The 25232-nt window shown below is 37.7% G+C and overlaps 1 protein-coding gene across 2 annotated transcripts in view; it reads left to right on the plus strand.

Moving 5' to 3' along the window:
* Positions 1-25232, plus strand: part of LOC131162103 (uncharacterized) — a 72542-nt gene that overhangs the window by 15280 nt on the left and 32030 nt on the right. For both annotated transcript variants that reach the window (XM_058118265.1, XM_058118263.1), the window contains one exon: positions 2683-3038. In XM_058118265.1, coding sequence (XP_057974248.1) covers positions 2683-3038 — 356 coding nt within the window. The remainder of the gene's footprint in view (positions 1-2682; positions 3039-25232) is intronic.

The raw sequence follows: 25232 nt of genomic DNA on the forward strand, positions 1-25232 counted from the left end.
ACTTTATGGAGGTTATCATGTGTGGTACAACAGCTCTTTCCACCCCCAAATTGATGGCAAGACTGAAGTGGTGAACAGGGCTCTTGGTGATATCCTTCAATGCTTTTATGGTGACAGAACAAAACGGTAGGATCATAGCTTTCCTACAGCCATGTTTGCTGTCAACATGGTAATGCATTGGGGAGATGCCATTTGAGGTTGTTCACTGGAAAGCCCCACAGCATTCTGTGGATCTTGTACCATTACCATAAGTCCCAGGGTACATACATATAGCAGCTAAGCATATGGCTGAATGAATGAGCACTGTTGCAATCTCTTTGAAGAGGGGACTTGGTGATGGTGTTTATCAGAAAGGGGCGTATAACAAGCTGAAGTGGAAGAAGATCAATGATAGTGCTTGTGCAGTGGAACTGTTGGAAGCTTTGTATCTCTGTCCTGCCTTTAATGTTGTTGATCTCTTTTGAGTATCATTCTCAATGTTCCTCTTTATCTAGAATCCAACTCAAGGATGAGCTTTCACAAGTTTTTTTTTTTCCTCCTCGGGGGATGGGGGGAGGGAATGTGGTTATGCAGAGTAGGCCACAGAACATGTTAGGCCGAGCTTCAAATGACCATAACTTTTGATTAGAGAGGAGTTACATGACCCGCATATATGCATAGAAAGTTGCAGATAAGCTTTGTATCATGCCATTTTCTCTATCAATCTAGAATCCTTTTGGGCCTTACATTTGACCATTTCAACGGCTGTCCAGCAATATTTGTTATTTTTAGCAGTTTTCATTTCTGAGTATTTCTGTTTCATATTGAGCTGTCAGACTTTAATGATATTTTACCATTCATTCTGTTTCATGGTTGTTGGCTTAATTTTATTTTCTCAAAAATTTCTGATTAGAAGGGTTTTGAATATTTTGGGTTTCAGACTCCCAGGGAGTGCGAGTAGCTTTGTAAGGCTGTTGAGTGCTGGGCCTCTTCAGAAATTTATAATTGAACTTTATTTTTCTGTTTATCCCTGGTCACAAGAAACACTAGAATTGATTTAGGAATTGGATTATCCCTTCAGCATGACTAACTCTTTGCTTCTAGATACTTTTGTTATTGAAGGTCAACACAGAGCTTATATAGAGCTGTCAACAAAAATCTTATCTAGGACTGTTACAGACTGTTAGAATACCACTAGCTAAAAGCTTAAACTGTTAGCTTGTGGGCCAACAATGTATATCAAGCTTTAAGAATCCCCTGCACATGCAGCCCGACTGCATGAGGAGAGAGAAACACATGATAAATAAAACCCATTATAGGGAATACAATAATTTTTTAGCACCACTGAATAAATGTGGGCTATAAGACTAGAACCCAGGATCTCCTAGTAACTAACGTTGATACCATTTTGGATTACCACTTTACCTAAATGCTTAAGCTGTTTGGTTGTGGGCCAACAATGTATGTCAAGCCTTAACACTAACCAAAAAAAAAAAAATATTAATGTAGATAAGACTATTATGGGCTTAACTAACAACAATATGCAAATGATCTCAACCACCAAAGCTAAACTAATCTCGACATTGGGTAAATCACCAAATATGATAAAGGCTCTTGAAATAACTCAAAATAAGGGATCGTTTGGAACCACTTGTAGAAAAGTGCTTTTCTTGAAAAAAGTACTTAACTGAAAAAGTACTTATCTAAAAAAAGTAGTCTGGGATTGCTTATTATAAGTACTTTTTTTTTTTCAAACAAATACGTTTCATAAAATGCTTATTTTCCTAAAAAGAAAAGGTATTTTGGAAAAGTATTTTATGAAACAAGTACTTATTTATGTATAAGCCAAACACTACTTATCGACACAAGTACTTATAAAAAGTACTTTTCTGAAAAAGTAGATATTTTTAGTGTGTTCTAAACGGGGGTTAAGTTCCTTAAATGCACCTAAAACATAGCTACAGTAATTTAAAAAGAGAAACCAAAAATAGCCTAGTAAACAGCAGACCATAGTAAAGGTGAACAGTAGCACTGCTACAATACTTTGAGCTGTGTCAATCCACTAGTGTAAACAGCACTTGAATTCAAATTGTAATTCAACCCTCTATCACTACCTTCTCACAATGCTTGTGGTTGATAATTTTGCCGCCTTTGTTTCTTCTATAAACTTTTACAGGTTGATTTCTCTCAGACAAGTTTAGAAGCATCTAGCAAGTGTTTGTGAATTATAAAGATGTACAAAAAAGATTGCATTTTATTATGAAATCGTTCAATAAAATGATTTTCTAATTGCTTGTGTAATTTCCATTTTAGCTTTTTTTTTTTTTCTTCAAATGAAGCCCATGGGCACTTGACAAAATGCTTTATGCTGTAAAGTTCACCATGTATGCTATTAGGTCTGCTCTTTGTGCAATTGTAAAATTAGGAATTTTTAAAACTGGACAAAAGTTGCATTATATTTTGAATTTGTTCTGTAAAATGATTACATGCATGAACAACTTTCATATCATTTTATGTCATTTTATCTAATAATAAATCCTTTGGACATTTGACAATAGTGCTGCACACTCTAGGGTACTTTATGAAAAGTTATTAGGTTTGAAATTTTAGAACTTGGCATTTTGTTTGCATGCTTTTTTAGTATGATGGTGGGATGATCCTCTGCGTTAATTTCATTTTTGTATCCTTACTCAAATTCTTCAGGTTCCTCTTGTGAAATGAAGTTGTTCAACTCTACTGCGCAGCTTGTGGAACCTTTGGAAAGTCGAAAGTTTGCAAGATTTTCCTTGCAGTATACTGAAGTAGAAGAAAAGCCTGATGGACCAGAACACTGGGAACCTAGATTTGCTGGGCATCAGAGTTTACAAGATAGGGAAAAGTCATTTTTGGCAAATGATCAAAAAATAAACTGTGGCTTTGTTAAAGGTCCCAAAGGATCATCCAGTACAGGATTTGACTTGGCAGAAGATGATGCAAGATATATTAGTAGTTGTCACATTGCTGTGAGCTCTTGCATCTTTGGAAATTCAGATCGCTTGAGGTCGCCAACTGGTAAAGCGGTATGGAACCCTTTTATAATTATTATGTATCGTAATTCCTATTTATTCATTTATACAGGTGTAAAATACCAACAGACCCACACACACGTACATATGCATGTATGCATGAAAAGATGTGTGCTCATAGGTAAAATCATTCTCATAAAGTCTAGTTTATCCATTCTGCTGCAACATTTTTGTTTTCCTTATTCTTTCCTCATTTTCTTATAATCTGTCCATTTTGCACCATCTCTTTGGAGCAATTGCACTTCGCCAACTGTGGTGATGATCATTTTGTTAAGTGATGCCTTGATATTTCTTTAGAATATTGATTTAAAATGAACATAATCATTCCTAGATGATTCTACTTTTACTAGGTTGTGGCATCTGTGGTGCAGGTGAAGTATTTTATGTACTGTATTTCAAGAAGATTGTAATAAATTAATAAAACATAATCATTTTGCTATCACAAATGTTGATTATTATGAGTATTTTGCCACAAGATTGTAAACACACGAAGAATTTTACTAGTTCACAATACAAGTGAAAAAAGTGGTCAAATGGGTTTTTTCACATTCTCAAAACACTTTTGTTGAAGGAAGATGAATTTTTGATGCTTTGCTAGCTTATGAATATGTGGACAGTATACTAGAAAGTGTTTGGGGGAGGGGTAGTTTGTCTGCAAACTCGCATCAAGAATGCCCATGATCATGTTAATTGGAAGTTCTCCTTTTATCTTTTTGGCCAAAGATTTTTTTGATGTGAGGAAGGAAATTGATTTCCCTTTGTATCTTTGCCCCTAGATAATGCAGTAATGGTTGCCCAACCATTAAAAGTCAAATAGATTTTTTCTTAACTAGGAGGGTAGATCCTCATGTAAGGATTGTAAAACATTATCTTAGGTGAAAGCTTAACCACACAACATAGAGTTTTAGTGTTAGATATATGTATTAAAAAATGGAAGAGAAAGGATAAAATAAATTAGCGCAAGAGAACTCGGCTGTTGAACCTAAAGGAGAAATATAATAATATTTAAAGATAAAATGATCAAAGATGATGATTATACCATAGAGGATGGTGTAGAAACAAACACTCTTTGGAGTATGATATATAGCTCTATTAAAAAATAGCAAAAGAGATTTTAGGTGAATCAAAAGGAAGATTCTCAAAAGCAAAGAAAGTTGGTGGTGGGATCAAGATGTTCAAAAAGCTGTAAAGACAAAGAGAATTTGGTATAAAACATGGCAAAAATCTAGAAACCTAGAAAACTTTAAAATTATAAAGAGGTGAGAAAAGATGCAAAAAAGGTTGTTAGTGAAGCTAAACACAAATCATTTAATAATTTGTATGCTACATTAACTACAAAATAGGGGAAAGTGACATATTTAAACTTGCTAGAGTAGAGAATGAAAGATTAAGGACTTAGGTAATGTAAAATGTATAAATAGTGAGGTTGATATGGTCCTGGTTAAGGAAGAAGACATTAAAGAAAGATGGCGAAGTTACTTTAATAAGCTATTTAATAAAATCCAAGTGGAAGGCTTAAACTTAGAATTGACAAATGAGGAAAATGCTAAAAATATGAGATTTTTATTTGCAAAATTAGAGTTAACAAAGTTAAGTTTGCACTAAAAAAATGAAAAATGGAAAAGCTATAGAACTAGATAACATCCTAATTGAAGTTTGAAAATGCATGGATGATAACATAATGATATAGTAACTAAGTTATTTAACACAATTGTAAAAGTCAAGAAAATGTCAGATGAATGGAGGAAAAACACTTTAATACCGATATACAAAAATAAAGGAGATATTCAAAATTGTAATAACTATCATGTAATTAAACTTATGAGTCATACAGTGAAGATGCAGAAAAGGGTAGTTGAACAAAGATTAAGGTTAGAAACGAAGGTCTCAGAAAATCAATTTGGTTTTATGTCTGAAGATTTACTACAGAAGCTATATATCTTTTAAGAAGATTAAGGTATTTATTGACTTAGAAAAAACGTATGAAAGGATACCTAGGGATGTTCTATGATGGGTTTTAGAAAAAATGGTGTATGTAGTAGGTATATGGATGTCATTAAGGGCATGTACAATGGAGTAATGACTAGTGTTAGGATTATAGGTGGAGAGACTAGAGAATTTACAATCACAATATATTTACATCAAGGATATACTTTGAGCCCTTATCCTTTTGCATTAGTGATGGATGAACTGACTAGGAGTATCCAAGATGAGGATCCATGGTGTATGTTGTTTGTAGATGATATGTCTTGACTGATGAAACTAGGGTTGGAGTAGAATCTAAGTTAGAATTATGGAGAGAAGCTTTAGAATTTAGAGGCTTTACGATAAGTAAAAATAATATAGAATATATGAAATGTAATTTCAGCCAAGTAGGAGGAATATTGGAGACAAACTTAAACTTAATGATGAAGAAATCAATAGCACTAGTAGATTTGGATACCTTGGATCTACTATGTAAGTTGAAGGAAAAATTGAAGAAGATGTAGTGTATAAAGTTAAAGCACGTTGGGTAAAATGGAGAAGTGCTTCAAGTGTGCTTTGTGATCATAGAATACCTATAAAATTAAAAGGGAAGTTCCATAAGATGGCTGTAAGATGGGCTATGCTATATGGATATAGGTTAGAATGTTGGGCGACTAAGAAACAATGTATCCAAAGAGTAAAAGTTGTCGAGATGAGAATGCTAAGGTGAATGAGTGGTATAATGTTAAAATATAAATTAAGAAATGAACCGATTCACCATAAGTTAGGCGTAGCCCTTGTAGAAGTTAAGATAAGGGAGGAATGTCTTAAATGGTTTGGGCACTTGCAACGTACGCCACATAGTGCGCCAGTGAGGAAGAGTGAGTTAGCCACTATGAGGGGCAGTAGAAATGATAGGGGTAGACCTAGAATAACTTGGAATGAGATATTGAGTAAGGATTTAATATTGCTGAATTTGTTGAAGGAAATTGTCCATGATTGCATAAATTGACGGAAAAATGATTCATGTAGTTGACCCCACCTAGTGAGACTTAAGGCATGGTTTGTTCTTGTTTTATCTCTTTATTTTTTGACGATACCATTATGTTCTGTGCGGTTTGTAAACAAATCCTTACACTTAGGTGTTTCTTTTGCTTTAAAGTGGTGTTAGGATTCAATGGTAGAGTGTCCTTGTTTCTTTGGAGAATAGAGTCCATAGGTAACTTCCTTTTCGGCATAGTTTCGGAAATCAGTATGCAATGGCCGTATATTTGTATGAGTGGCTTCCAAGATCGTTATAGGGTTGTGGAGGTCCTCCAATGCACGACCGTAGTGGCCATTGCAGTCTGTTGTGGTACCATAATGGACGTTATGAACTGTTCCAGGCTGTTACAGTGTCTTTGTTGCATTATTTCCTCTCTTTTTCCTTTATTGAAGATTAGAAATGCAATTTTTGTTTGGTTTATTTTACTTAGTAATTTAATATATATATATATATATATATTTGAGTTTATTTTCCATGATATTTAGTATGCATTTTTCTTAATAATTAGCATTCAAATAAACTTAAATTTTCCTCTCATTAAATTTCATATGTTCATATTCCAAGTTTTTTATTTTATTTTATTTTATTTTATTTTGAGTTGTTCTTACACCTAATTTGGATAAAAAATATTTTCTATTGCTACCCATTTTTTTTCTTGTTCAACATATGAACATTTTGTATTTTATTTTTTGGATAACAAAAATTGCATTAAAGACTAAAAAAGTATAGAAGATGGCATTCTATAACATATATATTTCTTTATGTTTATGATTTCCTAGTCTAAACTTATGATCAATAAAGTATGAAAAGCAACAAATGCATGCTTCATCTCAACAATAGCAATAGAAGAAACTAAGATGACATTGAATACTTGTAGTATATGTTATATTTAAATTGATTAAAATTTACTAAAAATCATTTAAAGCATTAGTATAAAGGATTTTGGGATCAAAACATGTGAATCTATATGTTTTAACAAGTTTGTAATGCAAGAATGAATTCATGGAGGGGTGTCTATTACCTGTAATGTAAAACGTTTGTGATGGCTGCGACCATTTCCATTGCGCGGACGATTACTATTATTTAAAACCATGTTTTGGGATCTCAGAGTGTAAGTTGGGGCTGTTCCAATTACCTACTTAGGCCTTTCATTTGAGACCAAATCAGTTGGAAAGGCCACTTTCTTTCAAAGTGAGTACATGAACTCTTAGAATATTGTGCTTTCAAGTATGCCTATCTACTTTTTATCTTTTTTAATGCCTAAACCAATGACCAAAAAATTGTAAAGTATCCAAAGCTTTGAGATTGAGTATAAAGTGTTCCTTGTATCTTCCTTTTAGGGGCGGAGGGACCTTTTCTTGTTCATTGGGGCTCTCAAAAGGAAGTAGCTGTTAAAATTTGATGCGTATTGTTGGGACACAACCTAACAGTTTAAGATTTTAGGTAAAGTGGTATACATGGTATCAGAGCTCATTACCATGAGGTCCTGGGTTCTAGTCTTCTTGCCCCCATTTTCTTATGTGTGTTTAAAAATTATCGTATTCCTAGTAATTGGTGTTAATTAGCGTTTGTTTATCTATCCATGTGCTCTTGGGCTGCCCATGTTGAGGGAGTGTTGAAGATTGATATACATTGTTGGACCACAACCTAACAACTTAAGCTTTTAGGTAAAGTGGTAATCTAATAGTAGCTTTTGAAGTTCATGGTGTAGAGAGATGCCATGGAGGAATATGTAGCCAAGTATGGTGAAGATACGGTGATAGACATGGATGGGCTTGAAAATGTCAGGGGTGCTTATGGGGTGAATGTTTGGAAATTTGTATGAAGTGATGGTAAGAATTCTTTGATTATGTTTCCTTTGATGTAGGAAATGGTCAATTTATTTTGGCATGGTATTTGTAGTGGAGTGGGTCATCTTTGTGACCAATTCCTACCTTGTTTTCCTTGACTGCGCATGAAGAGGTCCTGGTGGGAAATTTCTTGAGTTTTGAGGAGGTTGTGCTTCTTGGAATCCTATTTTTGCAAGGGATACCCATTGGGTCTGTGTTGATTTTTGTAATTTCTTTCAAAAGCTTATGAAGTAGTGAGTAAAGGAACAATTGCTCATGGGGTGGAGTTTGGACACTAAAGAGTGTTTCTTCTAAAACTTGCTAGAAACCTATTTTTATATGGAAGGTTTGGTGCGATGGAGAGAATTTTCCTTGTAAAGGTTTTTTGAAAAACAAATCTCCTCATAAAGTTGCGTTTATGTTTTTTTTGTTTTTCTTTTTTTATTTTTTTGCGATAAGTAAAGGAAATTTTATTGAAGAAGCATCAAGGGGATGCTAGCCTATGGTACCATAAATCAAGCACCCTGAAGGGTGTCACACAAATCAATGATTACATCATTATCATTAATAACACCCCTACTTTGGCACCTATTGACAGCAGTAAACCAGTGTCTTTGTTCTTTTGGATTGTTGAGGTTGAATTCTTGAACACTCGCTTATTCCCCCCTTTCGAAACGCACTAAAAAATTGCAAGGGGAATGAGGGACATAGCTTTTCTCTTCTTCTTTGTTGCCCGAATCCCTTTCTAGGCCTAGAGTTTCTCTCCCACAGAGTCAGTGATAACTCGCCTTTTTCTAATTACAGTCAGTAACATATTCCATAAATTCCTTCTCCAAGTGTAGTAGAGGATGTGCTCAATGGATTTTGCACCAATCATGCAAAGGGGACATTTTTTGGCTACTGACAGGCCCGTTTGCAAATTATCCATAGTCAAAATCTTATGATGGGTTGCCTCCCATGCAAGGCAACTTTTGTGGGGGCTGCTGTCCTCCATATCTGAGTCCAAGGGAGGGAAACTAAAGTTGTTTGACTCCCAAGGGATGAGCTTCCTGTAGAAAGATCTAACAATGAAGGCCCCTTCCCATCTAAGGCCCAAATAGGAAGATCAGTGCTATTATGGTGTTGGAAGCTGTAAAGAAAGCTGTAGAAGTCTATGAGCTGGTTGAGTTCCCAATATTCCACATTTCTACGGGGATGTTCCAAAAGAGCCCTTGATTTGAGGTTTGAAGGTGATGACTGATGCAAGCATCTTTGTCATATACCAAGTTACAGACAAGGTCTTAAATTTTGATTTCGACTCAAATTTCAAAGCTCCAAAAGTACGGAAATTTTGACGAAAATTTCGATTTCGATGTCAATTTCGATTTTGATTTGAAAAAATAACGGAAACTAGTAGTAAAGCACGAAATTATTTGTGAAACTTTAGAAATGGTTAACAAACATAATAATATAAGTTTTAAGACTAATATATTACAAATTAAATACATCTATGTTTTGTATGAAGTGGAAAAGTCGTAAAATAGTATGCGCATCGAACATGCTTGTAAGATAATGTACATTAAACATATTCAGTTAATGCAAATGAAATTCATAAATCATTTAAAAATTATTTATTATACAAATATTGATAATTTAGACATGGATGGTTAAATAAAATATTATTATAAGTTTATTTTTTCATATAATTTCAAAAGCACTTGAGATAACCTTTTGTTTCAATAAAATAAATTAAAAGAGAAATTTCACTTCACTCTTGAATCCCTCATTTGAATTTCGACAAAATTTCATTGCATAGTTAAAATTTCAACAAATTTCGCTAAAATTTCGAGGTTTTGATAAATTTTGGATTATTTGTTGAGATTTCGACGAAATTATGCAAGACGGAAATCGACTGCTATTTCGATTTCGAGGGTGATGGAAATTGGAAATTTCGACAATTTCGTGGAAATTTAAGACCATGGTTATAGATGGCTAGAAATAAGACACTAAGAGCTTCTTGATTGTTCCACAAGTCATGCCAAAAATAAATGTTGCCCCCCCTCCCCACGTGAAACTGGATATGAGAAGCAAAATTGATCCAGCCTTTCCTGATGAAATTCCACGCCCTACACCATGTGGTCCTCTGTTAACCTAGGAGATCCAATTGTTATGTTCAAGCCCATATTTCACAACAATGATTCCTGACAAAGGTAGTCTTTCTTAATCATGAATCTCCATAACCATTTTCCCTAACAGGGCTTTATTGAAAATGTGGAAGGACTTCAAACCCATTGAAAGGGTTGTTTCACCATGCCCCATTTGACAAGGTGAAACTTGAATTTTGACCTGAAGCTCCCCTAAAGAAACTTCTTTCGAATTCCTTTGAGTTTCTTGGCAACTAAAGTTGGTAGGGGAAGGAGAGACATGAAGTAAACAAGGAGATTTGTCAATGTGCTTTTGATGAGAGTGAGTCTGCCAACTTTTGATAAGAAATTCCTCTTTCATCTAGCCAACCTTTTTTCAAAATTTTCAATGATGGGATACCACACTCCTTTATCTTTGAATTTGGTTCCAAGAGGTAGCCCAAGTTAGTTAATAGGGAAAGTATCCATTTTGCAGCCCTAAAGACCAGCAAGGAGAGACCCACCCACATTTTCTCCAACTAAAATGATTTCACTTTTTCCAAGGTTTAACTTACAAAACTGAAAACGCCTCAAATCTTGCCAAGATGCATCTCAAATTCAGAATGTGGTGAGGGTCATCCTCAGAAATGATAGTGTCATCAGTCAACAGGAGATGTGTAACCTCCATAGACCTATCATGCTTGCCAACTCTAAGGCCTTTGAGCAGCCCTTCTCCTATAGCTTTTATCAACATGAGGCTTAACACCTCCATTACCATCCATCAGCATGATGAACAAAAAGGGGGATATAGGATCTCCTTGTCTCTAAGCTCTGGAGGAGCTGAATAAATCAGTGGGGCACCCGTTGAGTAACACTGAGAAGCTTGGTTTGTTGTTGCCAACAGTCCCCAAAACGCATTTTCCTGAGAGTAAAGAGAAGGAAGTTCCAGTTGACGTGATTGAAAGCTTTCTCCATGTCAAATTTGCACATTATCCCATTTTTCTTTTCCTTCCAATAAGTATCTTCTACCTCGTTAGCTATTAGAGCTCTATCCATGATTTGTCTTCTTACTACAAAGGTGTGTTGATATTGGCCAATGACTCCTGGAGTGGCTTTTTTTGTGCCTCGTTGCTAGGACTTTAGCAAGGATCTTATAGATACTTCCTACCAAGCTAATTATACAAAAGTCCTTAATGTTGGTTGCCTCAGGTTTCTTCAAGATTAGTGGAAGGAAAGTGGCATTGATGCTCTTCACAAATCTACATAATCTAAATAATTCCTCAAAATTGTTAATAAAATCCTGCTTAAGCTTGCCCCAATTGACTGGAAGAATGATGAGGAGAAACCATCCAGCCTTCGTTCTTTGTCTCCATTGCAATCTCCAATGGCTTGGAGGATTTCAGCTGCCTCAAAGGGTCTCTCAAGCCATTCTGTAGTTGGAGGGGCTGATAGATGTAAAATCAGTGTCGTCCACTACAGGTCTCCAGTTTTGATCGTTGATTATTCACAAAATGGAGCAAAGTCTTGACTGTGGGTATTTTTGTCATGATGCTTTGGGAGTGGGTTTTTTGGATTGTTGGCTCTACTAGTCTGATTTGGGCCATTTTCTTTTCCTTTTAATTTTTTTAATTTTTTTTAGTTTTCATTTTTTTTTCTTCTGCTTCAATTTGGAGGATTTCTTATCCTCCTTGTATGTTCTTTCTTTTCTTAATATAGATGCTTTTTTCTATCCACCCCCCCCCCCCCCAAAAAAATGAACAAAAAAAAAAAAAATAGAGGCAAAGTCATGGTTAATCACTTAATCCTTGTTTTGCATGTAAAACGAAAAACGAATAGGTAATGTTCTTCTAGATTGCTGAATTAATAAAAGAAGAAAATTAAGAAATAAATTTCCATTTGAATCTTGAATTTGAATTTCAAGAAAATTCACCCTTTTGTTAGATTTAGCCAAATTTTGTTGAAATATTGAGATTTTAATAAATTTTGGATGATTGTGTAAAATTTCACTAAAGTTTTGTAAAGCATAAATTGATCGCCCTCGATTTCCAGTGCTGTGGAAGGCATAAATTTTGATGGGTGTGTGTGTGTGTGATGTGTCTATAGATGTCCAACCAATCATGTTGATATGAATAATGTGTGCCAGCCTGATTAAACTTGCTTTGTAAAGTCAACGGATGGTGTTATATTTGTCTTCTTGGCAAAAAAAAAAAAAAAATGCTAGCATTAAAAATTTGCATCATTAAACTAGATTTATAATTGATGCATGGCATGATCTTAACATATTGACATTGAAACAGAAAAAATGTGCTAAAATTACGTTTTAATTGCATTTTATGGAATTTTTACTGGTATGTTTTAATTAGTTGCATTTAGTTAATTGATTATCATTTTTTAGTTATCGTTACATACTGTTTCACACTACACTCCTCATAGTTGTCATCGTTGTCTTAAATTTCAACCAAACTGTTGAAATTCCCATTGAAATTTCTGGTTTCCATCACCCGTTAAATCAAAATCGCAGTCAATTACCGCCTTACATAATTTCTATTGAAATGCCAAACTAATATTGTCATGCCCCGAACCCGCGGATGGGCCCTAGGTGTGAATTTAGTAACCTAACTTGACTCTGTATCAATTAAAACATACATGATACAATACTGAATGAGGGTCCGACCCCGTGGGGTACACGTACATCCTATACACATTCGCATACACATACATACACATCACATACGCAGCGAAATTGTTCTTTCTATACATACATCATACCATACTAGAGTCTATACATAACTAGAGTCTACGGTACCAAAATACAGTACGTACCCTAGGTGTCCACAAAATCCAACTATGACAACTCGGTTACAAAATCCGTATTTACAAAAGTACTATACGCACCTAACTGACAACCACGCTTTTGTTACGCTAGGACGCTAGTGATGGCTACTCGAAGGACTTGAAAAACATTTGTATAATCGAGGTGAGACACCTCTCAGTAAGGAAGAAAATAGATTATATCAGTGTGTAACACATACGTGTTATTTTGACATAAAACATAACACAAAACAGTTCTAGTATTTTCACAATCCAGTTCCAGTACATACGATACCAAACATACGGTTAGTGTCGTCACTCATCAGCCGAAACTGGCCACATTACACGGAGCACCCGATACCCTGCAATAACCGAAGCCCCACAGCGATATCATTGCTAATACGGTGTCCACTCACACCCATCGGTGACCAACCAGAACAAATAGGCGATATTTCACACCCTCGGATATAGAGCCGAACACTCTTGCTCACGGTATTTAGTCAAGACATGGCGTTTGCCCACGATTATTAGCCGAGACGTGGCAAATTTCACAAAACTTAGAACAATTTTGGAACTCGTTCCTATACCTCTCAGTTTATGATAATTAGTCATCACGACTATTTTCACACTTGGAACATTTTACATACAACAGTTCATTCTACACTTATTTGGTAAACAACAAATCATATTGTTTTCGGTTCGAGAATACAGTTTACTATAAAAATAGGTACGGTTATCTTAATATCACAGTTTTATACAACATACGATTTTCCAACAGAAAATAGAGATGATACCCGAAACCCCAAATTTTCCCAAAACAGTAACTCGAAAATCCCGTATTTTCACCCGATAGATTTCCCCAAATAAGTAGCCAAAACATACATACAACCGTAAACTACATGTTTACCGATTCCAATTTAAAAAATAATTGATATAAACAGAATCTCTTTACCTTTCCCAAAATACCAAATTCCGAACTCTATGGCTCCAAAACTACGAATCGAGTTCCCAAAACCTAAATAACGAAGAACAATACTTCCTTACAATACTATTCTCTATAGATCTACCGAAACGAAAACGGATTCGGAGCCTTACCTTGGTTTTGGGTCAAAACCCAAAAATCTTCGAAATGAAATTCCGATCTGCTATAAACGTAGAATGTAGGATCGTTGATTCCGGCGACAGACGACCCGAAATCCTAGAGAGAGAGTGTTCGAGTTCTAGAGAGAGAGAGAGAGAGGATTTTGATTTCTTAACCATTAAGCAAAGCCAAAAGATATTTATAAATAAGTTGACCCGGCCAGACTTGTTGACGAGACGGCGTCCTCGTCGACGGGCCGTAGAAGGAAGTTCATCGACGCCAAGGTGGGCTTGTCAACGAGCCTAAGATTTCAGGATTTCCCAAAATCCCTCAGTATCTCCTCGTCGATGGGCTACTCAATCTCGTCGCCGAGCTGCACAAGAGACCCCATCGACAAGAAAAGAAGCCTCGTCGACGAGCCCTGCAGGTTTTTACTTTTTTAATTTTCCTTCTCTTTTCTTATTTATTTAATACACCTATCTCAGGTCGGGTTCTTACAACCTCCTCTCTTTACAAAAATTTCGTCCTCGAAATTTGTAATCTCTCATTTACCAACTCAAAAACATACCCAAACGCATACCCAATTCTTGAAAGAGCCGGCGGTCACCCACATAACAGAATATTACATACATACCCATACCGATCCTGCTACCAAAGCTACTACTTAGAACAAATGTAGATATTTTTGGGGTATTTCCGTCTCCAATTCCTAAGAAGTTTCCTCAACCGCGTGATTCCGCCACAGTACCTTCACTAACGGTATCTCCTTGGTACGCAATTTTTGAACTTTCTGGTCCAGAATCTGAACGGATACCTCCTCATACACCAAAGCATCCCTAATATCGAAGGATTTGTAACTAATCATATATGACGGATCCGGCACGTACCTTCTCAACATGGAGATGTGGAACACTTCGTGGATCCGAGAGAGCGTTGGAGGTAGTGCAATCCTGTAGGCTACTGGACCCACTTGTTCAAGTATCTCGAATGACCCAATATACCTCGAGCTCAGTTTGCCCTTCTTTTCGAATCTCATCACCCCTTTCATCGGAGCGATTTTTAGAAATATCTTACCCCTTACCTCGAATTCCAACTCACGGTGGCAAACATCCACATAACTCTTCTATCGACTCTAAGTCGATTTAATCCTATCCCTGATCAAACCAACCTTCTCAGAATCCTGCTGCATGAGTTCAGGCCCCAATACCTATCGTTCACGACCTCATCCCAATACAGAGGAGACCGACACCTCCGACCATACAATGCCTCGAACGGTGCCATCCCGATACTAGCCTTAAAACTGTTGTTATAGGCAGACTTCACCAATGGTAGAAAGTTAGAAACTGAATCCAACTACCACCGAAGTCTAATACACAAGCCCGTAACATATCCTCCAAGATCTGTATCGTCCTCTCTAACTGTCCACCAGTCTAAGGGTGGAACGTTGTACTGAAAGTAAGTTTCGTCCCTAGTGCTTCCTGTAAGCTTTAAGCTTTTCCATAATTGAGAAGTGAACCTCAAGTCTTGATCTGAAATAATGGACATTGGTACCCCGTACATTCTGACTACCTCCTGCACGTATAGATCTGTTAGCCTACTCAAGGAGTAGCTAACCTTCATTGGTACAAAGTGAGTAGATTTTGTCAACTTGTCCACTATCACTCAAATTGCATTCTGCCTATGAAACGTTGGTGGCAATCTGGTGACAAAGTCCATGAAAATATGCTCCCATGTCCACTCCGAAATACTCAATGGCTGCAACGGTCCTACCAGCCTCTAATGTTTAGCTTTCACCTGCTGACACGTCAGACATTGCTCCACAAATCGAGCAATTTCCTTTTTCATGTCACTCCACCAAAAAGATTCACGCAAATCCCTATATATCTTCGTACTACTTGGATGTACCGTATACAAAGAACGACGCGCTTCCTCTAGGATCGTCCTCTTTATACCTTCGTCGTTTGGAATGCATAGCGCCTAGTCCCAAATATCAGCACACCTCCCTCCGAGATGTTAAAATCTGCAGTCAACCCTTGCTGCACTTTCTCCACGGTCTCAACTAACACCACATCACTAGCCTGCGCGACTTTAATCCTCTCAAATAACGTCGGCTGGATCACCAAGCTAGCAATGAAAGCCTGATGATTACCATCCACCAACTCCATGCCAAGACTCTCCAGATCCCGTTTGATATGATGCTAACCTAATAGTGCAGATACTGACGCGTGCTTTGACTTCTGATTCAACGCATCAGCTGCCACATTAGTTTTCCCCGGATGATAGCTAATGGTGCAATCGTAGTCCTTGATCAGTTCAAGCCACCTTCTCTGCCTCATCTTCAACTCATTCTGCGTGAAAAAGTACTTGAGGCTCTTGTGGTCCGTGAAGATCTCACACTGTTCACCGTATAAGTAGTGTCTCCAGATCTTCAACGCATATACTATTGCTGCCAACTCTAGATCATACGTAGGGTAATTCTTCTCGTACTCCTTGAGTTGCCGAGAAGCATAAGTAATTACTTTCCCCTATTACATTAGCACACATCCCAAACCCTTCAGCGATGCGTCGCTGTAAATCACAAAATCACCGTCCCCAGATGGGATGATTAAAACTGGAGCCGTGACCAGTCGATGTTTCAACTCCTGGAAACTCTGCTCGCACTCGTTAGTCCATTCAAATCTCACACCCTTCCTCGTCAATTGTGTCAGAGGGCTAGATAACTTAGAGAATCCCTTCATGAACTGCAGGTAATACCTAGCCAGTCCTAGGAAACTCCGAACATCCTGCACGCTCTTCGGTTTCACCCAATCGACCACTGTTTCAATCTTATCAAGATCAACTGAGATACCACCCTTTGACACAACATGGCCTAGAAACGCGACCTGATTCAGCTAGAAATTGCATTTCTTTAGGTTAGTATATAACTTTCTTTCCCGCAGTACCTGAAGTACCAATCTCAAATGGTTTTCGTACTCTTCAGAACTCTTAGAATATACCAAGATATCGTCAATAGACACCACTACAAAATGATCCAGATATTCATGGAAAACCCTGTTCATTAGGTCCATAAATACCGCCAGGGCGTTAGTCAACCCAAAAGGCATGACCAGAAACTCGTAGTGACCGTATCTGGTTCGAAAAGCAGTCTTCGCAACATCCTCAGTCCTAACTCTCATCTGATGATACCTTGACCATAGATTGATCTTCGAAAAGACCTGCGTTCCCTGCAGCTGGTCAAACAAATCATCTATATTAGGCAACATGTATCAGTTCTTCACTGTTACCTTGTTGATCTCGTGGTAATCAATACACATTCGCATCGACCTGTCCTTTTTCTTCATAAACAATACTGGAGCTCCCCAGGGCGAAACATTAGGTCTGATAAAGCCCCTACCTAGTAGTTCCTCTGCTCCTTTAACTCACTAAGTTTAGTTGGAGCCATTCGATATGGAACTTTAGAAATCGGCGCCTTGCCTAGCAGCAACTCAATTGCGAACTCCACCTCATGATCAGGAGGTAAACCGGGTAAGTCTTTCGGGAATACATCCGAAAATTCGTTAACCACTCGGATATCTTCAAGTTTCAGATCATCCCGAGGTGGTTCCTTCACACAAGCTAGGTACCCCTGACAACCGTCCAAAAGTAACCTTCTCGCCTGTATCATTGATAGAATCTATGGTGTCGAACACACACACGATCCCACGAACTCATACTCCTGCTCCCCAAGAGGTTTGAACACTAGTACCTTCCTACGACTATCAATCACCGCATAACTAGAGAATAACCAATCCATCCCCAGTATGATGTCAAATTCACACATGTCGTACACTACTAGGTTCACCGGTAGCAGCCTTCCCTGAATAACTACTGGCAGTTTCCTAACATCTTACTACAGATTGTTACACTCCCAGTTGGTGTAGCCACAGACAACTATTCATCCATCACTTGAGTTTCAACCCCACACAGTTTTACAGAACTTGCAGATATAAAAGGATGGGTTGCTTTCGAATCAAATAAAACAACAACTCTATTCAAACGCAATAACATGGTACCTATGACCACGTTTCCCGCATGTTCCGCATCTGTTGGAGTAAGAGAGTGCACCCTCGCCGAAGCCGTGTTTGCTTGATAGTTTCCCTGAGGCATCTGATTACTTCCACGGTTCTGGCTCGATGATGGTGTGTGGCTCCTCTGTGCCTGACAGTTTCGGGATATGTGGCCCGATTTGCCACAGTTGTAGCAGTTACTCCAGAACGGCTGGCATTCACCATTATGCCATTTACGGCACCTGGTGCATTGCACGGAAGATGGATCCCCCTAAGGACCCTGCTGTTCGGTATTCTGGCGATAATCCGAACCATAGTTCTTCTTCTTCCACTGTCCCTGTCGAGGACCAATCTGAGAACCAGAAGATACTGACCTCTTCTTCTGTTCTTGTACCACTTCATCCCCCTAAAGGTCAACCTCAACTATAGTGGCTTTATCCACCAGAACAGAAAACTATTGAATCTGCAACATACCCACAAGCCTGCGGATGTCCTTCCTCAGACCCTTCTCGAGCCTCCAAGTATTCTCATACTCGTTCAAGACCAAACACGGCACGAATTGAGATAGCTCAATATATCTGACGGCATATCTCTGCACCGTCAGGGTTCCCTGAGTCAGGCTCGAGAATTCATTGGCCTTCGCATCAGGAGTGGAAGCCAGGAAGTATCTCTCGAAAAATACCTCCTTAAAGCAGCTCTAAGTCATACCAAATGAACTAGCTCTCTGCTTCTCAAGCAGACTCAAAGCTGTCCACCATCTTTCAACTTCTCTTGCCAGCTTAAAGGTAGAATAGAGAACCTTCTGTTGGTCAGTGCAGTGCAGAACTTCCAATATCTTCTCGGTCTTTTGCACCCAATTTCCTGCTACTATCGGATCGGGTCCTCCTGTAAACGTCGGAGGGTGCATGCGGGTGAACCTCTCTATGGTACAACCCGTAGTAGTAGGAGAATGCTCACATCTCTTAACACTTCACCTGATCTCCTGCATGACCTGCCTTGTCAAACCCCGAGGCACAGAAGGAGACTTGTCACTCGCAGTCCCCTTAGAACCACTATCCAAGTTGTTATCCTTGGGCTCCATTTGGAAAGTAAGATCGGAATCGGTTAGAATTCCTATATCATGCACAGTTAACACAATCATTGAAAGCTAATCATGTTAACTACAACTCTCACGGGTCCAGGTCTATCCTACCACACCGACACGAAACCATCAATGGTTTGCTGTGATTTTACTGAAATTGTCATTCCAGGAAAAACACAGAACACCACCAATGAGTCCTTGTCTAGTTACAAGACAACCCTCGACCTACTCTACCCATTTCCTACATCCTATATTCTGGTATGTTCACATAATTACGCCTAACCAAGTCTACAAGACCTAACAACCTGACTAGCTCTGATACCAAGCTGTCACGCTCCGAACCTGCGGATGGGCCCTAGGTGTGAATTTAGTAACTTAACCTATCTCTGTATCAATTAAAACATATATGATACGATACTGAATGAGGGTCCGACCCTGTGGGGTACACATACACCCTATACGCATTCACATACACATACATACACATCACATACGCAGCATAATTGTTCTTTCTATACATACATCATACCATACTAGAGTCCATACATAACTAGAGTTTACGCTATCAAAACACAGTACGTACCCTGGGTGTCTACAAAACCCAATTATGACAACCCGGTTACAAAATACGTACTTACAAAAGTACTATACGCAGCTAACTGACAACCACGCTCCCCTTACGTTAGGACACTAGTGACGGCTACTTGAAGGACCTGAAAAATATTTGTATAATCGGGGTGAGACACCTCTCAGTAAGGAAGAAAACAGGTTATATTAGTGTGTGACACATACGTGTTATTTCGACATAAAACATAACACAAAACAGTTCCAGTATTTTCACAATCCAGTTCCAGTACATATGATACCAAACATATGGTCAGTGTCGTCACACTCATCAGCCGAAACTGGCCGCATTATACAGAGCACCCGATACCCTGCAATAATTGAAGCCCCACAGCGATATTGTTGCTAATACGATGTCCACTCACACCCATCGGTGATCAATCGGAACAAACAGATGATATTTCACACCCTCGGATATAGAGTCAGACACTCTTGCCCACGGTATTTAGCCGAGACATGGCATTTGTCCACGGTAATTAGTCGAGACGTGGCAAATTTCACAAAACCTAGAACAATTTTGGAACTCATGTTCCTCTACCTCTCAGTTTACGGTAATTAGCCATCACGACTATTTTCACACACCTGGAACATTTTACATACAACAGTTCATTCTACACTTATTTGGTATACAACAAATCATATCGTTTTCAGTTCAAGAATATAGTTTAATACAAAAATAGGTACGGTCATCTCAATATCACAGTTTTATACAACATACGATTTTACAACAGAAAATAGAGATGATACCCGAAACCCCAAATTTTTCCCAAAACAGTAACTCGAAAATCCCGTTTTTTCACCTGATAGATTTCCCCAAATAAGTAGCCAAAACATACATACAACCATAAACTACATGTTTACCAATTCCGATTTAAAAAATAACTGATATAAATAGAATCCCCTTACTTTTCCCTGAATACCAAAACCCGAACTCTATGGCTCCAAAACTACGAACTGAGTTCCCAAAATCTAAACAACGAAGAACAATACTTCCTTACAATACTATTCTCTACAGATCTATCGAAACGAAAATGGATTCGGAGTCTTACCTCGGTTTTGGGTCAAAATCTGAAAATCTTCGAAACAAAATTTCGATCGGCTATAAACGTAGAGATTCTCCTCCCGATCCACGTAGCAATGTCGAATCGTTGATTTCGGCGATAGACAACTCGAAATTCTAGACAGAGAGAGAGAGTGTTCGAGTTCTAGAGAGGGAGAGAGAGGATTTTGATTTCTTGACCATTAAGCAAAGATATTTATAAATAAGTTGACCCGGCCAAACTCGTCAACAAGACGGCGTCCTCGTCAACGGGCCACAGAAGGAAGTTTGTTGACGCCAAGGTGGACTTGTCGACGAGCCTGAGATTTCAGGATTTCCCAAAATCCCTCTATATCTCCTCGTCGACGGGCTACTGAATCCCGTCACCGAGCTGCACAAGAGACCTCGTTGATGAGAAAAGAAGCCTCGTGGACGAGCCTTGCAGATTTTTACCTTTTTAATTTTCCATCTCTTTTCTTATTTATTTAATACACCTATCTCGGGTCGGGTTCTTACAAATATATCCAATTTATTGAAATCTCGAAACTTTGCTGAAACTTGTCGAATGTCTATATAATTTCCTTGGAATTCAAATATTAATTTAGATGCAAAATGAAATTTCTCTCTTGATTTCTCTTATTTTTATTGAAACAAAAGATTGTTACAAGGGCTTTTGAGATTATATAAAGAATACAACTTACAACAACATTTTATTTAACCATTCATGTCTAAATTATTTTTATTTGTGTAATCAATAATATTTAATTAATTTGTGAATTTCACTTATACTAACCCTATTGTGGTCCGCCCCTTCCCCGGATCCCGCATATGCGGGAGCTTTGTACACCGGGATGCGCTTTACTTATACTAACCCTATGTTATATTACAAATATGTTTAATACGCATATTATATTATAATGATTGCACCTCATACGCAATATTGATGTATTTAATTTATAATCTATTAGCCCTGAAACTTACATTATTATTACTATTAATCATTTATGAAGTTTCATAAAAGAATTAAAGGCTTTACAACTAATTCTCATTGGGTTTTTCAAATTGAAATTGACATTGAAATTTTTGTACTTTTGGAGCTTTAAAATTTTAGTCGAAATCGAAATTTAAGACCTTAGTTGTCATGTTAGCAATATTGACTTCTTTGATTCTAGATTATGGAGTGTTAGCCTTATTAGCCCCCCATCTGTTGGCCCAATTAGCAACCTGAGAAGGGTTTTCGTGTTTTGGAGGGCGGGGGGGTGGGGAACCATTTATAATGGTTCCCCCCAAATTCAGTGCTTATGTCCACTTCACAAGGAATCTCCTTGAGGTTTCCTCCTGACCTCAAACAACCATGGAGGGAATGGCCTCAGACAAGGTACATAGCCATGCTCACTCCAAGGACTACTCACTCTCCCACTTTCTCTTTGTAACGACCCAAAAATTTCACCATTTTTTTTTTCCATTTAAAATATAATTTACTCTGATACCCCTGTAGTCCCTGCTATATCATCTTAGACCCCAGATGGCACTGAGGCATCCCTGTACAAAAATGACACACCTATGCAGCGTAAAACACAAAGTCATACATCCATATTTATAATACCAGAATTCAGTATTTCCAAACCATACATACATATTTACACATCACCCTCGTATCATCTACTCAAAAATACAATCCCTTGAATACACTTACCCTATAACAGGGCAGTACAAAAGATCTTTCTATCTGCGAGCCTGATCCGCTCGCCTAGTTGGATCACCTGAAAAATGTTAAATCACTGGGATGAGACAATGCTCAATAAGTGGAACTATGCTATTACTAGTGTGTGACGACTGAATTTCATAATTATTATATTGACAATATTTGAAACTGTAAAAAAAACACTTGTAAATCAATATACATTATAACTTGCATTTATCATTGTTTAAAGTACAACTGTAATATCTGAGTTTTCTACTTTTTATGCTTCTAGTATCATACTATATCTACTGATATTCTGTAAATCTGAATACATATACATAACCGAGATGTTACCTTGGAAAATTGTTCGTCATGATTTAACCCCTCATGACAGGGTTGCGTGGTCCGTAGGCAGGACTTAATCCTGGTTGGCCTATTAGGTAAGTCAACTGTACTCTACCAATCCTCAGTCTGGCCAAATTGCAACCTCTCCTAGGCTCAGAATTGGTAACTACCTCGTCAAACCGACCACCTCAACCCGGTCTTTGGGGGAGTCTGCAAACACTCCAGGCACGGTTGACGGAAACCATCCACACACTATCTAAGATGTGTGGTCGCACTCTGATCTATACTAGCTGTGATACCATGCTCTGCTAACTGAGCATAACTTGATTCATCAGTGTCTGATACTGTATATACTATTTCTATAGATATCCTACTGTTTTCATCATGTTTCCAAAATAATTATAACATAATAAATCTGATATGAAAATTCTATAATATTTGACTAAAATAACTGTAATATCTGACTGTAATATTTGTAATATCTGACTGTTTTATCTGACTGAATAATCTGTAATGTTTAGGTGTTATGGTTTTGGAAAACATGACATTCTGTAAATACTGTAAAATACCTATCTGTATAATATTCATAAAATATCTGTCTATAAAATATATCTGTCTATCTATGTATTGTAAATCATGATATTCTAGAAAACTATATAAATTCTGTACTAATCAAATATCTACTCAGGCCACACAATTAATAAAACTTATGTTCTGAAATCTGTAAAACTGTATAATTAATATCCTGTACCTTAATAAGCAAATACTATAATGTACTAATAATATTTCTGAATTTACTAGCATAGCATATTTCCCTTACCTAATTGGCTGGAAGGCTCACCTCCAACTTCTCCTCACGCTTACGGCGTACTATTCCCCAAAATCTTGAAATAATCCATATTTCCAATAAATCACTATATTTCCCCGAACCTACATACTCGTAATTTACTGAACTATAATTTACCTGCGCTTCTGGAACTATTTTCTTGGGGCCCTCACCCCATGCATGCAGGGTCTTAAAACACCATAGTCCTAAAAATATTATACCCAAATTTATTTCACAAAACTCTAGTATATTCCCATATTACTCAGAATCTAAACTCAAATAAGCCTAATAAAACTGAAAATACCCAAATAATATACTTACCCTGATTTTGGGATGGTACCCAAGTTGGCCAAACCAACAATTTGTTTCGGCAGACTTGTAGAGAATCTCCTCAGGATCCACGTGGCGGCTTCTTATCGTCAAAACGGGGAGAAATGGGGCGAGAATCGTAGAGAGAAGGAGAGAGAACTGAGTTATAGAGAGAAAGAAAAGAGAGAAATGAAGTTCTCTCACTGAAACCCGATTTTCTACTATTTATAGACCTTTTGCCACGTTGCCTTGTTGACGAGCCACGTCATCTCGTCGATGAGCACCTAACCCTCGTCGACGAGTTTCAGGTCCCGAAACAACCCCTCGGTAAATTCTCGTCGACGAGACATGCGTCGACGTCGACGAGCCCAAGAAGATTGTTCGTCGACAAACGCGGAGTGTTCGTTGACAAGGCCTTGCTGTGTCCCCCTTTAAAATTCTTTTTCCCTCTCTTTCTTTATTATTTAATTCTCATAATTATCCAAGTTTCTACATTCTCCCCTCCTTATAAAATTTCGTCCTCGAAATTTATTATATATATTGAACACCATCCTTCGAGGAAAATCGGCTAATTATTTTATTACTTACCCTCACTTATGGTGGAGGAATACCGTGGTTACCTTCGGGGTCCTGGGAGATTACAAATATGCTTATAAAAGAAAATTCTCCCAAAACCAAAACACTACCTACCCTATAATCTAAAATACAATTATACATCCATTACCCAGTACTAAACAAAATAAACTATCATTACTTAAACTTTACAAATCACTACTGTATCCCACTAAACAGGTGTGGGTATTTTTGTTTGATTTCCTCTTCAAGCTCTCAAGAAACTTCTTCCACCACGTGATTCCTCCATAAGACTTTTACTAGTGGTATTTTCTTACTGCGCAATTCCTGTTCTCTTCTGTCTAAGTTGTGCACTGGAATTTCTTCATATGCCAAAGCATCACTGAATTCCAATTCTGTATAACTAATGACATCGGAAGGATCTTGACGTATTTCCTTAACATAGAAACATGAAATATGTCATGTATTCTGAACAAATTTGGTGGTAAAGTTAGTTGATAGGCAAGTGACCCAATCTTCTCAAGTATCTCAAACGGGCCAATAAACCTAGGGCTCAACTTACCCTTCTTCCCAAACCTCATGACTCCCTTTTGTGGTGCTATCTTCAGAAACGCATAGTCACCCACTTTGAATTCCAATTCCCGGTGGTGAGTATTTGCGTAACTTTTCTGTCGACTCTGTGCTGCACTGATTCTATTATGAATAAGTTGAACTTTATCGTACGTCTGCTGCACTATTTCTAGCCCTAAAACTCGCTTTTTACGTAGCTCATCCTAGTATAAAGGAGAACGACACTTCCTACCATAAAGCCCCTCGTAAGGTGCCATG

This window comes from Malania oleifera, chromosome 8, assembly GCF_029873635.1.
Source record: "Malania oleifera isolate guangnan ecotype guangnan chromosome 8, ASM2987363v1, whole genome shotgun sequence".
In the NCBI taxonomy this organism is placed as follows: domain Eukaryota; kingdom Viridiplantae; phylum Streptophyta; class Magnoliopsida; order Santalales; family Ximeniaceae; genus Malania; species Malania oleifera.